Here is a 17,690-nt window from a genome sequence, read left to right as displayed (position 1 = left end):
CCAACACTTTAAACAGTGCAGCAACAGATTGAGAGCTTCTGTCTCTGACTTTACTTTATCTACAAGGTGGAGCAGATATAGGTAGGAGTGTCTAATCGAGTGAAATGTGTTTAAAAACTCCAGCAACACTGCCGTGTCTGATCCACTCTGCTTTGGGGTCCTGAGTATTGAAGAACAGGATGAAATGAGGATAATAATAAAGTATACAGAGAAACAGATACTTCAGAACTACAGTCTTTGTAACAATGTGGCAGTGGTGGTCATAATATTTTAACTGGACATTGAACACTGTATGTGTGAATGTTTGTGTGGATGTAAATCCTCAGTCTTACTGAAGCTGCATCTGGACCGATCACACTGCGCACCACTTTCTCACACTTTCACCCGAGCTTTCACCCCTGTCTCTGTGCTAGCGCAGCATTCCTGCTAACAGAGAACTAGGCTGAGCGCCACCGTCACCCAGGAGCTAGGCTAACGAGCGCTACGTCACCGGCTGCTATTCTCGTCCCTCTTGTTTCTGGGCCTTTTGTCACACTTTGCTAATTCCCTTAACACACATTACCGCATGGCAGTCAGCCACACAGTCTCCATGGCTACGCTACAGCGCAGCTCGCTGCTCCGAGACCGAGCTGTGCAGCTGGTAAAATTACTCTATAATCTGGAGACCGGGTGACCTTGAGTGACGGAGTTTGACACCCTAAATCACGTTCACGTCATACGCAGCACAGCCCTGCCTGCTTGTTCACTCAGAGTGAGTGAGTGATTGGTTATGTGGATGAGTGCATGGATAAATAATTAGTTCAAATGCAAGTGTTTGTATAGTGTGTAAACTATAAGGACAAAAATATTGGGACACAATGCTGAATTTTGAATTCTGGTGTTTCATTCAGTGCCAACGCTGAATTCATGTGTGTAAAATCATGCATCATTCATGCAGTCTGCCTTTAAAAGCATTAGTGTAGGAATGGGTGGCTATAACAGGTTCACTGTGGTGATTCCAGGTTTAAGTAATAAGGAGCATAGTGCCAAAAAAAACAAAACACTGTTGATCAGTGACTGCAGAGCTCCACACTAGGGGTGTGCCATATCTTATCGTACACAATAATATGGCTAACATTTTTGAATATCATGAACCAATATTATACCCTGAAATATTGTTCCATATTACCCACCCCTAATTCACATCAGGGTACTACTTTTTGTACTGATTTTGGCAAAAGAAAAAATCACACTGTTCTTATTTCCCATTATATATCTACTAGAGACAAGTAAGCGAATGTCCAGTATCATTAATTTTACTTTAATCCTTTATTCTGGATCATTGACTAGTTAAGACAAAGGCAGTGCAATATGTGTGTTCTTTAAATATTTTTTAAATTCAGTGTTTTGTCATATCGCCAAAAGTATCGTTATCGCGAAACTGCCATGAAATATCGTGATATTGTTTTATTGTTATATTATCCCCCCCTACTCCACACCTGCTCTTGGAGGGACGGACTCTACACACTAATGACTATGGGTTTAAAACCTCTGTAGATGTAATGTGTAGGTTTCCCAACAAAGCCCATTTGACTTCTCACTTTTAATGTGTTTTATATGGACATCTCTACAGTTCATCTTTAAGCCCAGTGGGTAGCAGACTAACAAACACCACTAACCACACTCAACACCAAGAGCTGTGGACCACATTCAACACCCACCCACCTTACAGCAGCAGCAGCTGAAGGAATTCACTTTAAGCTCCACAGTGCTGTTCTTAATAGGGATTCACAACTCATTATCTCAGCTGGATCTCAGCCAGAGTGTTAGACTATTGTTGTTATTATTAGGATAGTAACTTGACCTATATTGACTAAGATGTATAAATATTTTAAGCAGTAAGATGACTATAGAAAACGGGTAGTAAGGTGGCCGATGTTTGAATAACCGCTCTTGCGGTTATGTGTCGTACATAAGCAAGTGAAGTACAGCGTTATACAGGAGTTTCAGTATAGCATTAGCCGCTAACCGCTATTTCCACGTTCAGAGTTGAGAATTACTGGCTGATTGCCTGCTGCTAACCCTGGCTAGCACTCCTGGAGCAGCATTAGCATTAGCCACTAACCACACCAGCTCTTTTGTCATTCAGAGATGAGAGTATATTGGACTCTAGTCTGCGTGTTTACCATGTTAAAACAAGTTATGTGGGACGAACCACTAGCTAATATCACCCTGGCTAAACGGAACACTCAAGGTTTCTCAGTGTAGCGCTGTTGGGTGGCATTAGCCCGACAGAGTTTTTTTTTTAATTACAGTTTTGTTTACTTTGCTTAGCTTTACTTAACTTAGTTAACTTAGTTGTCCCCGCTGAAGAATGGTATCGGCCTTCAAACACTGATTGGCCCATCTATAGTTTTATACTGTTTACACTGTAACATTTGGAAAACACTGGATTTGAACCACATTGACCAGTGCAGTGTGAACACAGCCAATTGGTCTGAATCTGTTGTTTAATTATTTGGGTTTTATTGAAATCTAACAAGTGGTTATTGCACCCATAGTAGCAGAATCCGTTTTAATATGTTGTTTTTTTTTCTAATGTGCTCTCTCTCTCTCTTTCTCTCCTTCCATCACAGGTGAAGAACAGAATAAAGAAGCACTGCAAGATGTGGAAGATGAGAACCAGTGAGACATCGCAGCCAATATGAATTTTTTTCTCTCTTCTCTCTCTCTCTTCTCTCTCTCTCTCTCTGTCTTCTCTCTCTCTCATAAATATATACACCCAAATCTCTTGTCCCTAATACCCCCCCCCCCCTTCCCAATCTCCCTCTTTAACCCCCCCCTCAGGTGTCCATGGTGTCAGACAGAAAGAGCTCAGAAGTCGCCCTCTAGTCCGGCGCTCACTCGCTCGTTTCTCGTTTATCCTTCTATTTCTTTCTGTCATACCGTTTCCCTCTCTTCCTCCCTCTCTCTCTTTTGCTCTGGTATGTCTCTGTCTAGCTGTCTGCTCTTTTGGGTTCTGCCCTGGGCATTTTTAAATGTTATTTTCTTTCCCTTACTTTCTCCCCTTTTTATCTTTCGCTTGGCTCAGTCAGATTCACAGGTAAATTTAAATTGTTTGTTTGGTCGCTGGAATTATTAAATATATTTGAATATATATATATATATATATATATATATATATATATATATATATATATATATATATATATATAGGCGTGGCTGAGAAGTTCCCTGTGCTGGTTTAGTGTCTGAGTGTGGTGTGTGTGTGAGTGTGTGGTGTGTGTGTGTGGGCTTTATTTTATGTCTCACTTTTTTTGCTTTTAACTCAGTCTGCAGTTCAGCAGGACGGTGGTACACTATTGAAGTTGCTGTCATGTGATTTTTTTGGAAGGATTAAATTTTTTGGTGATCACATGGTTGCCTACTGTTTCTTGACGGTTGGGATGATCATGCCCGTGGTGGATCTCGACTGTCGGTTCTGGGAGATGAAACAGCCTGTTTTTGCTTTTAAAGGGACGGCTATTATTGTTTTCCTTTTTAAAAAAAATGAATTAAAGTGCCCTCTGTCTCTGATTGGCCTCCTGTGTGGCTTTCAAAGCAGGTTTTGGCTCTCAGATGCGTCGTAATCGTCATAAACGTCTCAATGCCTTGAACGCATCCCCAACCTCCAGTTGGTTTGTGCTCATAGCCCTCTATGCATACATAACTGTACCAGAACAATGCTCCTCCAACACTTTTATATAAACCTTTCTTTTTCCTCTCTCTCTCTCTCTCTCTCTCTCTCTATTTCTCTCTCTCTCTCTCTTTCTCTTCAGTGAATGGCTTGTAGTACGTATGTAGCTTCATTAATAGAAACACAGACAAGGGAACTCGTCAGCGTCTCACACGGTTCAGATATAAACCCTAAGCAGGAACGTATTGGCTGTTTTTTATTTTTTGGGCGTAAAATGAATTAAAACAAATCCTTCCTTTTCCCTCCTTGTTTTTATTTTAAACATCTCATTCATTCATTGACTACTTCTTTGCCCTCTTTTTTTTGCCTCTCCCTTGCTCCTTCTCTCTCTGTATCTCTATCTCTCTCTTGCTCTCTGTTTTTATTTTATTTTTTTGTTCTCTCATCCGTTTGTTCAGTATGTGTAACTTGAATCTGATTTGTACTACTGGATATTCTGACCGGAGCCAACAAGCACCGTCTGTATTCTTACTGAAAACACAGCATGGGATTAACTTTAACCTTCAAATAAAAACAAACCTAAATTAAAACAACGTCGACTCCTTACCTTTCTTTTTTTTTAGACATGTAGAGGGGCTTGCTTCTTTGGAAAAACTCAATGGGCCCAATCATATTTTACACTTGGCCCTACCCCACTGTTTTGTGTCTTCTTGTCTAGGGTTAGGGTATCCTGATTGTCACGTACAGGCTGGAACTGTACGTTAGGAGGAGTGTTAGAGCTGCGTGAGCCTTCAAATATACCTTGAATAAGATTATTTTATTAGGTAATGAAAACAAGGTTATCAACCAAAACTGCAAATTGAAAATTTGAAACTGTGTATTTGAATATAGAAAATTATCTATCCATTATTTTTTTTATTTTTTACTGCTAATTCATATTAATGGCTGATGATTGAAATGATTGGTAACACTTTACATAAAGGGTAACCGTACATTCGTCAGTAATAAAAACTGTTAAACGGTTAAATCAACTAGTTAATGGTCTCCTTCCGCTAAAATCCATTTTTTCTTGTACTATGTGAAATACTGTAGGTCTATTTGTATATGCATCCTGCATATAAAACTGTTTCTCAGTCTTTATTGTCTTCAGTAGCTAGTAAAAGAAAATCCTCAGAAATACCAGTTGATCAGAGAGATGTTGGGTGTCTACGTCAACCAGTGAGGAGTTCATGGCCTCGCCCACCTCGGCGAGGCAGGGTAGGGCTGAACCTGGGCTGCAGCATTAGGAGCTACAGCTAAGGAGGAGCAAACAGCTTCTGTTTACAGAGCTAGTTAACGTTCGCTATCTTGTGTAAGTAACTGTAGATTTAAATCTGATCTCCGGATGATTCATATTTTACAGAGACCTTAAATAAAATTGACAAGGAAGCTCAACTCGACAGAACACTGGTCAAAGCACCGTTCAAGTCGGATTTTATGATCTATAGCGGACTCTGGGGCTTTGATGTGGGAAAACTGCCCAAGCACCCAATCACCAAGTCAGAGGAAAGAGTTTAGTAGCGATAATTTAGCTGAAAGAAACGTTATCAATGCCGCAGTGAGGGGGGTTGGTTGGCAGAGGGCATAGTGTCGTCTTGGCCGCGAGTCGAGGGTTATTCGTGCTGCTGCGGGTAGGCGTTCTCGGCTGCAGTGCTGTTAGCCAATCAGAGGCGATATGTTTGCATGTATGAATATTTATGAGCAAGAGCCTAAACCCTGTCTTTCTTCAGAGACCACGAATTAGTAATCTAAAGCAGGGCTAAATAGAATCACCTGAGCACTTTTTTTTAACAATTCATTCATACTAGAGACCAAACCTAGAAATTTTAAAATGAATGAAAAAACAATTAAATGAGACCTTTAACACATTATTAAACATGACTAACGTTTAATGCTTAAGACTGTTGTAAATAATAATGAATTGAGACATTAGTAAAAAGAATGTCTTAACTAATTATTTGAGACATTTTGCTGTATGTACTGTTAATTAATATACCTTTACTGTAAATTAATTTACCCTTACTGTAAATTGTTATATCAGCCATCAAACTGAGCTGAACTGCTTGAATTTTTTGCACCAGGAGTGGCATAAAGTTTATTCAAAAGCAATGTGTAAGACTCGTTGAGGAGAACATGATGCCAAGATGCATGAACACTGTACTTAAAAACCAGGGTTATTCCACCAAATTTTGATTCTGAATTTTTAAAAGTTTATTGATATGCACTTGGTTTCTTTGCATTATTTAAGGTCTGAAAGCTCTGCATCTTTTGTTATTTCAGCCATTTTTCATTTTCTGAATGTAAATGCTCTAAATGACAATATTTTTATTTGGAATTTGTAGAAATGTCTGTAGATTATAGAATAAAACAACAATGTTCATTTTACTCAAACATATACCTATAAATAGCAAAATTAGAGGAACTGATTCATAAACTGAAGTGGTCTCTTTAATTTTTCCAGAGTTGTGTATATACATGTCTTTTTTCTCTTTCTGTACATTGAGTAAACCACAGCCTCCAGTGTGTGTGGTGGTGTTAAACCCCAGTTAACGACAGAGGGAGCTGCTGTACTGCAGTGATGTTCCTCCAGCTCAGAGTCTGATCTATTAAATGTGACAGTCAGGAGCAGAGCTGTGATGGGGCGAGTCACCAGTCATTTGTCACATAGCTGGTAATTAGTCACACTTAGAACATTGTGCAGCCAAACCAAAGGGCATTCAGATACTACTGACATACTGTGATGTGAAAATATTAGGACACCTCATTATAACCTTTTTTCTTTTTCAATATATTCAAACAAATAGACATTTTATCTTCATTTTAAAGGTGAGCTTCTATATAACTAAACAATTACAACAGAAATCTTGAGGATTTCTTTTTTCCCCTATTTTCTCCCCAATTTACATAGCCAATTACCCACCCACTCATTAGGACTCCACCTCTTTTTAAACTGCTGCTGATGCAGCATTACCGAGTAGCATCACAGTGCACTCTGAGGAAAGCGCAGCGACTCGGTTCTGATACATCAGCTCACAGACGCCCTGTGCTGATCGACATCATCCTAGGAGTGATAAGGGGAAAGAGCGCCATCTAACCACCCAGAGAGAGCAAGACCAATTCTGCTCTCTCAGGGCTCCGGCAGCTGATGGCAAGCTACATGAACAGGATTTGAACCTCTCCTGATCATAGTGGCAGGGTTTAGCCTGCTGGACCAAGCAGAGACCATCTTGAAGATTTCTATTCAAGTATTGTATATTGAATATTTAATTTAGGTATTTTGAGTGGTCCCTCAGAATAAAAGGCTGCCATTATGATCAAGAGATCGCTTGTTCAAATCCCAGTTATGCCACCAGCAGCCAGAGTCCGAGAAAGGACAATTGCCCTTGCTCTCTGTTTTAGCGCCTTTCTTCCAAAAGAAGTCTGGTTCCTGTTCCAGTAAAATTCCCATTGAAGAACCAAGTAGTCTTCGGTTTCCTCTGTAAATAAACGTTCCTGGTTTTGGACCTACTTTGGTAGAAACACAGCAAACGCTTCAAATTTAGGTTCGCAAACCAGATAGGGGCGGTTCCACGTTGGCTGAAAAACACTAACTGGGTGTGTAGATGGTGCTCTTTCCCCACATCACTCTTACACACACTCTTACTCTCATTCATTCATTAATTCCTTTAAATCTTTTAAGGGTTTCGTGACTGCCTTGGTGGTTCTTGAGGCTAATCCCTGCCACAGTGAGAAGCTGCTCGCCGCAGCACAAAGAGAAGCAGACAAGGTCGCGCAAATCCCGGTCATTCAGCTTGACATCAGCAGCCGGCGTCTGAGAGAGCACAATTGGCCTTGCTCTCTCTGGCATTATATATGCCACTCTATAGCATTCGTACACAGATGTACAAGGGCAGCATGAGTCTTATTGCACATAAGGTCTGTTTATTGCACTCAACAACATACAAAGTTTTCTAAGAGTTACTTTATTCGAGTCTACATTGATACACTTCCCTCTTTTTTGTCGTTGCTGCGATGTGTTGTGATGTCATGTGATTTCTTGATTTCAGAGAGAGAATCAGCAGTTAAAACCCTTTCAGTCCCTCATTTTAAAGCCAGACAGCACGAGACAGCGATGATCACTGAATTCTGAAAATAAGACGAGCACACCGGGACTCTTAATATCAGAAAATAAAATAACACACCAAATAAAAAGCTGTAAGAGTGGGAGGGGAGTAAACAAGTAAACACTCTGGAATATTCTCATGTCTACTCAAAATAAAGGTGAATGTAAATAAATGTACAGCCCCCAACTGAGGGGTAAAAGTAGAAGTGTGACAGTAATACAGTGTAGAAAATGTCTCTGATACGGTGAGTGACGCTATATATATATTAGATCCTATTTTAAATACCATCCATATTCAAGAATCATTACAAAGAACAGTCTGAGAATAAACGCTTTGTCTCTGAAATAAATATATACATCATCAACTGAGGCATCTATCTGCTGTGGAATAAAATAAACAAAAAAACATTTGGACAAATGTGGAAAGAAAACCTATAAATCAGTGTAATATAAGTCAGGGTGGGCAATATGAGAGTGCTTTGCCTTTTCAGTTAATTATATTACAATATTCTTTATTGCATGTATGACCGATACTTCTTGAACATTACAAAATGATGGACTATTCTCAGCACAGCAGTGAAACTACACATTAAACTATGGTAATATAGTGAATATCATAATTTTTAAAAGGATAATACTCAAATTTGTGGTTTGTTTGGTCGCTTGTGCCACCATCTGGTCAGTGTTTAGTAAATAACTTATTTTACTGCAGAGATAAAGGGATTTTGTATCATCTACTCTTGTAGCCAGTAAACAGGCCAAGGCTTGTTAAGAGGTTAAAACATCATTTGTAAAATAGAATACATAGAAATGTAATTTTCTTTAATGCTCAGGGACTTTTCGCACTATAAGGTGCACTTACAATTCTTTAATTTCTCAAAAATCATCAGTGCGCCTTTTCAATAATCCGTTGCGCCTTATGTATGAATTGTATCTGTCCGGTATTAAGGAGCAGTAAAGACACATTGCTAAGGTACAGCATTATACAGGAGTTTCAGTTTAGTTTTTCAGCAGTATTAGCATTAGCCGCTAACCGTGCTAAGCGCTACCTGTTTTGCCCTTCAGAGGTGAGTACCCTGCTGCTAATTCCGGCTAGCACTGCTAAAGCAGCATTAGCATTACTTATTTTACTGCAGAGAAAAAGGAAGTTTTTGTATCATGTACTCTTGTAGCCGGTATATGGGCCAATGCCTTTTAAGAGTTAAAGCATTATTCGTAAAATATAATAAATAGAAATGTAATTTTCTTTAATAATAATTTTTTTTGCTCTATAAGGATCATTTAAAATCCTTTAATTTACCCAAAAATCATCAGTACGCCTTTCCAATAATCTGATGCGCCTTATGTATGAATTTTATCTGTCAGGTATTAAGGAGCAGTAAAGACACTTTGCTAAGGTACAGCATTATACAGGAGTTTTAGTTTAGTTTTTCAGCAGTATTAGCATTAGCCGCTAACCGTGCTAAGCGCTAGCTGTTTTGGCCTTTAGAGGTGAGTACCCTGCTGATAACTCCGGCTAGCACTGCTAAAAGCAGCATTAGCATTAGCCGCTAACCACAGTGTTAGCTTTTTCACTGTTCAGAGGTGAGTATATCAGACTGTAGTTTGTGTGTTTACCGTGTTAAAACAAGCTACATGGGACAAACAGCTAGCTAATATCACCCTGGCTTAATGGAACACTCAGGGTTCCTCAGTGTAGCGCTGTTGATTTGCACTGGCCCCTAACCGTTAGCAGTTAGCGGCTAATGCTAATGCTCCAGCTTTAGTGGAAATCTGTAAATCTGAGCTTACTGTAAATACACAGAAGAGCTTTACTCACCCAAATAAACAGTTTTCAGGGGAGAACTCTTTGTAGATTAATATCCAGCACTCGTTTGACTTGTCTGACTCATCTAAAATTTTTATTTTATTTTATTTTTTTAAGAATTACAGCTTTGTTTGCTTAACTTAGCTTAGCTTTACAGGTATCACCATCCAGCAGAAAGACCTGCTGAATTAGAAGGAAAACATGGTGACACCCCTGTTCCTACTACTAGTTATTAGTTACTAGTGTGACATAAAATGCACTTTATAATCCAGTGTGCCTTATGTATAAAAATAGACCAGAAAATAGGCGTTTATTGATGGTGCGCCTTATAATCCGGTGCGCCCTATAGTGCGAAAAATACAGTATTCTCATTCTGTGTGTAATTATTAAATAATTATCTTCTAATTTCCAAGTCATACATTGTAAAACCCAATAAGTTCACTAAACTACCAGGGAAAGTCATGAGAATAAAGTCATAATAATAATAAATGGAAAAGTAGATTAATTATTTGGGCTGCCAGTTTTAGAAGCTTGGAGAGTTAGTCAGTTATCTAACTTTATAAAATGATATTAAGTGTTATATTGTGACTCAAACTAATAAAAAGTACTGGGAATGAGTGCATGTGTTTCATGTGTTCATTTAATCAAGTAAGTATGGTTGATAAATCTCTCATTTTTAATTTTAATATTTGAGAGTTTTTTCTATCAATTTTGATAAACATGGCTCGACTGGTGCTGGTACCATTTTGTTTGTTACAATTTATAATCAGATAAAGATAATTTTTCTATTTTACAGTTTTGGTGTGTAACTTTTAAGCATATAAAATATATTACTGTAGTAATATCCAGTCCTCTTATATTGCCCACCCCTAACACAAAGTATGTACAGTTAGCTCTCAGAGCAGAACCGGTAATGTAAGGTATTTAGAGTTGTGTTATACTGATGTTGATGCTGTTGTTCTTCAGTCTTTATAAATATTAAAAACATCACAAATCTAAGCTCTGACATATTTTTTCTTTATAAAACTAGGTCAATTTAGTAAACATTTAGCAACAATAAAGATAAACTCGTACTTTTAATACTAGTAATGCTGTACAGTTATATATATATATAGATAGATTTTAACTTTTTTTTTTTTTTAAAGATTTGTTTTCTTGGTCTTATAAACATTGATCGTACCTAAACATACACAACCATGATAACAAAACCCGTACGAACTTTTATCAAACATTGTGACACTCACTGCAAATAGAAACGTCTTAAATAGTAACAGTGCTATTCTACAAATGCTAAAAATCCACGTCGTATTTCCTAACGAGTCATTTTTAAAAATCTGTGAAGGAAAAAACTATATGAATGTTTTCTTTTTGTGCAGGAATACTAGTAACAAAACTGCATCTTCGTTTAAAATCTCCGCACATCTAGTTATTACTCTCTTATCTCGCTCGCCCGCTCTCTCTCGCTTTCTCACTTTCGCAATTATTCAAAATATTCAGACACCCTAAATAATAATAATGAGTCTCACATCCAAAACACATTGGGATGTTTTTTTTTGTCCACAGTTACGGAAGTATTGCTACGGTCAGTGCAAACATATACTGTAGTTACAACACAACAAGATCACTTAACATCTCGGGTTTACGAACACAAATAAATCTAACTAGATTCCGAGGTTGGAGGCAAGAAGTGGGAGCCAGATGAACCAACCGTACCTGGAGGACGCAAGTGCATGCATGCTCGACCGACACGAGTACATTTTTTGACACCAAATTGTTAAATGTTATAAAACTGTTATTCCATTTTCCATCTTATTCCATTAAGGATAAATCTTCTTAGAGCAGCGTCTTGCCATTTACGCAATAAACAACGGATGAATGTTTTCTAATCATAAAACAATATCTCTTGCTCTTATGAGGTGATTTATTAATTAGAATAGGTTTAAATGTATTTATGTGTATTTTGTGTAAGAAGTATAGCACCTCAAGGCTCTGGCTACTCAATTACTCACTAATTCATTTATTCACTCACTCACTCATGTTTAGCAGGCTGAACATTCTCCACAAGGGGGTGCTATTTATTGGTACTCAAATACACATTTTGGTGCTTCGCATCAGTGACACTGCGCATCCTTGGCTTTTGTAGATACTGTAAATCGGCCACTACTGAAATGACCACCTACTGAAATTGAAGATGAGCGCTGAAGGTGAGCCGGTAGGTCAGAATGTCTTGTCAGCCATTAGTACTTTTCTAGTACTCACCTAGAACTCCAGAGGAAGCACCTCTTTAATCTTGGCCGAGAAGGAATGAGACGATTAGCTCTGAATGATCTTATTGAACTGATTTTAAGCTGACTGAAGTCAGACTCTCGAGTTCTGAAAGTAAAGTCTGTTCCATCTATTAAAAGTCTTTTCCTCCATCGTCTCTGGTACCACCGGTCTCGGGTCCGGTTCTGGTAATGAATGACAAAAATCCAGTGTAAACCACACGAAATGAATGGAACTTGAATGATGAAGTGAAGTGGTGTGAAGGATGGATCTGGGCGGGTCAGGGTGCCGCCTGCACTGGAGGCTCTAGAGCTGACCGAAGAGGATGGAGCAGAGGAGAAAGACGGAGTAGAGCAGCATGAGGCCCAGACCCAATCGCCGGTCCAGCTTCCAGCCGTTCAGGTGAACGCTCAGGACCTGATACATACAGAGAAACGCATCAATCTGATGTCTACTGATCTGTAGTGGTCTAAAATCAAATTTAAAGGACAACTCCGGTGTAAAATTGACTTAGGGTGTAGTAAAACATGTCGAAGAGTACTTACCTTTGTTGAATAGCACACCTCTGCTCTCCCGCAGCTTTCTGAGATCCAGCATGCTTTAGACTAAATGATATGGGGCATATTTTGCCCCTGCAGATAAATCTTTTTTTTACACCGTTATCCAGGCTCAAAGTAGCTCCACACCTCATTGGTAGAATCTGGAGAGCCCTGATTTAAAACCAGGAATTGATAACTTTAAATGTGCACAAGAAGCTTATCAAAAAACACTGTTAAAAAAAAAAACGTAGCGTAACCTTATCTCCCGGCTAGCGTAGGTTACGCTACGGGTCGTAAACAGTGGTTTCTACAGTTATATGCTTCTTGTGCACTTTTAAAATAATTAAGCTCAATTGTTCTTCCTTATTCCATTAAGGACAAATCTTCTTAAAGCAGCATCTTGCCATTTACGCAATAAACAAAAAATGAATATTTTTTATTAGAATAGGATTAAATGTGTATTTTAAGTAAGTATAGCACCTCAACACTCTCTCACTTATTCACTTACTTACTCATGTTTAGCAGGCTGAATGTTCTCCACAAGGGACTCAGAAACCACTATTTACAATCTGTAGTGTAAAACCTGTATCTCCGTGCACCGCTATCTTAAGGTGAAGTCATGATCAGTACAGTGATGGCGGCACACGGAGATGTAGCTAATGCTACAGGTTGTAAACAGTAATTTTTAATAAACTCCTTGTGCACTTTTAAAGTAATCAATGCCTCGGTTTAAATGTCAGGGCTCTCCGGATTCTACTAATGAGCTGTGGAGCTACTTTGAGCTGGATAACAGTGTAAAAATTGATTTATCTGCAGGGGCAAAAATATGCCCCATATTACCCAGTCTGAAGAGTGCTTGGAAAACAGAATAAAATTGCTGAATCTCAGAAAGCTGCGGGAGAACAGAGGTGTGCTATTCATCAAAGGTTAGTATTCTTTATCATGTTTTACTAAACCAGAAGTCAGTTTTACACCGGAGTTCTTCTTTAATGCCCGATAAGTATATCTGAAAGTTACTCACAGTAAGGAAGACCGATGCTAGTAGCAGAATAACAGAGTACACCAGGCCTTTATTGTTGATGGACACCTGAAAATACATATTACATGCAGAATTAATGAATATAAAAGAAAACCACTCAGTGTAGCACCAAAAATGTCCAATTACTATAAAGAAGCAGAATATACTGTACCAGTCAAAAATATCTACAGGGGTTGGACAATGAAACTGAAACACCTGGTTTTAGACCACAATCATTTACTGTCCTGAAGGACAGTTCTGGTGGAAACAGGAGAGTTGAGGTGCACATTGAATTCTGTCGTGATTTGATCAGCCGTGGTTTTATGTTTTTTGGATACAATCCGGGTTAGCACCCGAACATCCCTTTCAGACAGCTTCCTCTTACAGCGTCCACAGTTAATCCTGTTGGATGTGGTCCGTCCTTCTTGGTGGTATGCTGACATTACCCTGGATACCGTGGCTCTTGATGCATCACAAAAACTTTGCTGTCTTGGTCACAGATGCGCCAGCAAGAAGTCCTTCAATACTTCTTTGTCCTGATGAGCCCTGGATTAATCTTCACAGATTTCTTGGTTGAGTAAAGCACTCATTCATTTACTCACTTACTCATATTTAGCAGGCTGAAGATTCTCCACAAGGGGGTGCTATTGGTACTCAAATACACATTTTGGTGCTTTTACATCAGTGACACTGCGCATCCCTGGCTTTTGTAGATAGCTTAAATCGGCTACTACTAAGAGGGTGAGTAAAGCACTTTTGTTTAATTACAGTAAGCTTAGATTTTCAATGTTTTAACTGAACTGCATGTGAAAAAATAGCGACTTATAGCCCGGAAATTACAGTATGTTAACAAGTTAAACAAGTGTTGTAATAAAATAAGTTTGGGAGGAACAACATGCCTAAAGCACCACCCCTTTTAAATCTAATGTTCTGTAAGTCTCCTGGACTTATATTACGTGTCATCATGTGTTTGGAATAATAGGAGAGGGGGGGACATGCTTTCTATGACAAGCTGGAGCTGTCCAAACTTTAGCCCAAAGTTCCCTAGGTTTTCTCCCCTCTCGTTTTTCTCTTTTCAAATAGCCACTGATTTTTATTTAAGCAATAATACACTTGAGATTTGTGCTATAATGTGTAATATTGGCACTGCTGTGCTGCGGTCGTAGGCACGAGGCCGCCGGCCGAGTATTTTAGAGTAGTACAGCAGTGCCAAAATACACATTATAGCACAAAGCTGGAGTATTAAAGGATTTATTAAAGGATTTTTAGTTAAAGGGGACAAGAAAATGTGATCTGTTTTGTTTTATAATCTCTGCGAGTTAAAATAGTTCCATTGCTGCTCTGTTTGTAGCTGCACTGTAAGCACTGTATTGTTGCTAGGTTAGCATGGCGGCCTCTATTTTTTTGGCCATTTCAGTCAAAATTGTGGAAATCTAAGCTTACTGTAAATAAACTGAAGCGTTTTACTCACCCAAATTAAAGTCCAGCACTCATTTGACTTTAAAGAAAATGTTTTTTTTAAGAATACATACCTGCGGAAATTCCAAGACTCCACCTTACATTCAGTCTAAAATACCCTATATTAACTGGAAAATATAAACACTTAAGCTTTTATTTTAAGAGAGAGAGAGAGAGAGAGAGAGAGAGAGAGAGAACTCACTGCTGATCCGTGGGACACCACCAGCGTTCTGAGCGCCCACGGAAAGCCCAGCCCCAGCAAGATATCAAAGATATTACTGCCTATGGAGTTGGATACCGCCATGTCCCCCATTCCTGAAACACACACAGCAAAACACTCCGTCAGCCTGCTTTGAGCATTCCACATACTTATAAACGACAATACTGTTCAATCTGTTAAAGTTATCTTATTTAATTTATGTAATGTATCTGTTTAAACTAGTTATGGCCATTAAATCGGTTTAAAATCACACTTATAACTAAATAAAAACATTAAAAAATATATGAATACCTCTTAAAACAGAGCTAAACATGCCCTACTGTTTTAAACTGACATGACAAAATGCCTCAGGGTATGGGAATGGTTTGGGAATGCCCACATCTATCTATTTTTATTTTTTTGCACGTTTTTCATATTTCACTGCTGTATATAATCATATACATATTTCCATCCTGAATGTAAATTCAACACCAATTTAATATTTATATATATCATTGTATATTTTCTATTTTTATCGTTAAGCGGCATAATTGGTGAGGGGCAAAGAAAGAATTTCATTTTAAGAAGAATCTTGCTTCTTACTGTGTACATGACAATAAACTCATTGAATCTTTGAATCTTGAATTATCCAAGTTGTGAGGTGCTATCTTGTGAGTGAGGTTGAAGCAAGGCGATGTGAGTAATGGACGCTGGAGTAAGGTCTGATAGTGGGTGCCAGATGGATAAGACACAGTAGTGTCATGTCAAAACAATAAGCAATAAGGCTACGTTCACATTACCAGGCTGAAGTGACTCAATTCAGATGTTTTGCTCAATGTGGTTCATGGCTGTGTGAATGTGCTGAACCCAATTTTTATAAATGAGATTTAAATAAATTTTATATGTGGTCCTAAATCAGATATGTATCGGATCCATGGGCACGTGTCATGCGTCTTTTTGCTTTACGCATGCGCTACTTGCTTCTCTCTCGTATCCACACTCTATCTCTTGGTGCAGCTGTGCAGCTATAGCTGCAAAAACAGCAAAAGCAAACCACCTGACCTTTATCACCACCTCAACCTGACCCTGAACTTCAGACCAGCTGTTTACTCCCCACTCCAGCACCACATATGAGCTGCTAACTCATCCATTTCCCTTCATAAAGCTATGAGTCGTCTCTCTAATATGAGGTTTTTTTTGTTGGTGAAGAAGGAGACATTATACACGTATCAATGTGCACATGTAAGACGTTTCAGGAACATAGTCTAATAAAATAATGCTGAAACCGAAACAGATATAGTGTAAGTGAGGGTTGCACCTTGGCGGGCTACGATGAGGCTCGCCATGCAGTCCGGTACGCTGGTGCCCGCTGCCAGGAAAGTGATGCCCATGATATAGTCAGGGATGTCCAGAGTGTCGCTGATGATAGTGACCTGTCAGAACAGATAATTAACAGATTACACATTATCGTGTATTAAGTATCTTCCATTGAAAAAAAATAAGAAGATTTTTATCTCATTGCTGTAAAATTGCTGTTTTGGAGATAAATGTTTTTCATTGACTGTTACAGTGACAATATACACTAAATGGAAGAAAAAGTACTGGAAGTCCTGCTCATTCTGCATTTTTCTCCTAAATCAAATTTAAAACAAGCTGATTATTAAAATATAAAGTCACTCTGCTCAAACACACGAACAATAAAGGCCTGGGCAAGAAAGTGATATTAGAGTAGTTCTACCAATAATCCAGTAAATCCACAGTAAACAGTCTGAATTATATAACAGGAGAAAGTGGCCTTCACTGATATTGATTTCTTTTTTTTCTTTTTTTTTGTAGTCAACTTTTTTTAAATTTTTTTTTCATAATTTTATTTCAAATTGTTCCCATTTTCTCCCCAATTTACGTGGCCAATTACCCAACCCACTCACTAGGACTCCCCCTATCACTAGTGATGCCCCAACACACCAGGAGGGTGAAGACTAGCACATGCCTCCTCCGATATATGTGAAGTCAGCCACCGCTTCTTTTCGAGCTGCTGCTGATGCAGCATTGTCGAGTATCATCACAGCACGCTTAGAGGAAAGTGCAGCGACTCACAGACGCCCTGTGCTGTGGACATTACCGTAGGAGTGATGTGGGGAGAGAGCGCCATCTACCCACCCGGAGAAAGCAGGGCCAATTGTGCTCCCTCTGAGCGCCGGCAGCTTGATGGCAACCTGCAACCTCCTGCTCATAGTGGCAGTGCTTTAGACTGCTGGACCACTCGGCGCACCTTGTAATCAACTTTTTATTCGTTTTACAAATGTTTAACAACAGGGAAGGGGTAGGGAAAAGGGAGCAGTCCATAAAATAATAGCATACTATAAATTTAACACAGACACTATACAATTCCAGGATACAAATATTTTACCATAAAATAAGAGCATACAAATCAAATAACTCATCAAGAAGCTACAAAATCCTGAATAGACTCATATACAGTAATTTCTCCCAGTTACTGATCATTGAAAATTTGGCTTTGTTAATTTTAACTGTAAGATATTCTATTCTATATTGATTTCTTTTTAATATATATTTTTTTGTCAGATAATATAATTTAATATAATTT

At 38.7% G+C, this 17,690-nt stretch overlaps 2 protein-coding genes across 4 annotated transcripts in view; one reads left to right on the top strand and one right to left on the bottom strand.

The window, feature by feature from the left end:
* The window catches only part of ywhae2 (tyrosine 3-monooxygenase/tryptophan 5-monooxygenase activation protein, epsilon polypeptide 2), a 35,688-nt gene extending 31,440 nt beyond the window's left edge, over window positions 1-4,248 (top strand). For all 3 annotated transcript variants that reach the window (XM_049467516.1, XM_007229650.3, XM_049467523.1), the window contains one exon: window positions 2,616-4,248. Coding sequence is in view for 2 of the 3 variants with exons in the window: in XM_007229650.3 (XP_007229712.1) it covers window positions 2,616-2,668 (53 nt within the window). In the remaining variant the exon portion in view is untranslated. The remainder of the gene's footprint in view (window positions 1-2,615) is intronic.
* Window positions 4,249-7,593: 3,345 nt separating this feature from the next.
* Window positions 7,594-17,690, bottom strand: part of LOC103046272 (sodium/potassium/calcium exchanger 3) — an 86,972-nt gene continuing 76,875 nt past the window's right edge. Inside the window, exons 14-17 of the mRNA XM_022665789.2 lie at window positions 16,401-16,515; window positions 15,086-15,198; window positions 13,429-13,494; window positions 7,594-12,285 (exon numbers count right to left, since the gene is read on the bottom strand). Coding sequence (XP_022521510.1) covers window positions 12,175-12,285; window positions 13,429-13,494; window positions 15,086-15,198; window positions 16,401-16,515 — 405 coding nt within the window. The 3' untranslated portion in view covers window positions 7,594-12,174. The remainder of the gene's footprint in view (window positions 12,286-13,428; window positions 13,495-15,085; window positions 15,199-16,400; window positions 16,516-17,690) is intronic.

The sequence above is a fragment of the Astyanax mexicanus genome, chromosome 1, assembly GCF_023375975.1.
Source record: "Astyanax mexicanus isolate ESR-SI-001 chromosome 1, AstMex3_surface, whole genome shotgun sequence".
Lineage (NCBI taxonomy): Eukaryota > Metazoa > Chordata > Actinopteri > Characiformes > Acestrorhamphidae > Astyanax > Astyanax mexicanus.
This window is presented reverse-complemented; position numbering and strand designations above follow the sequence as displayed.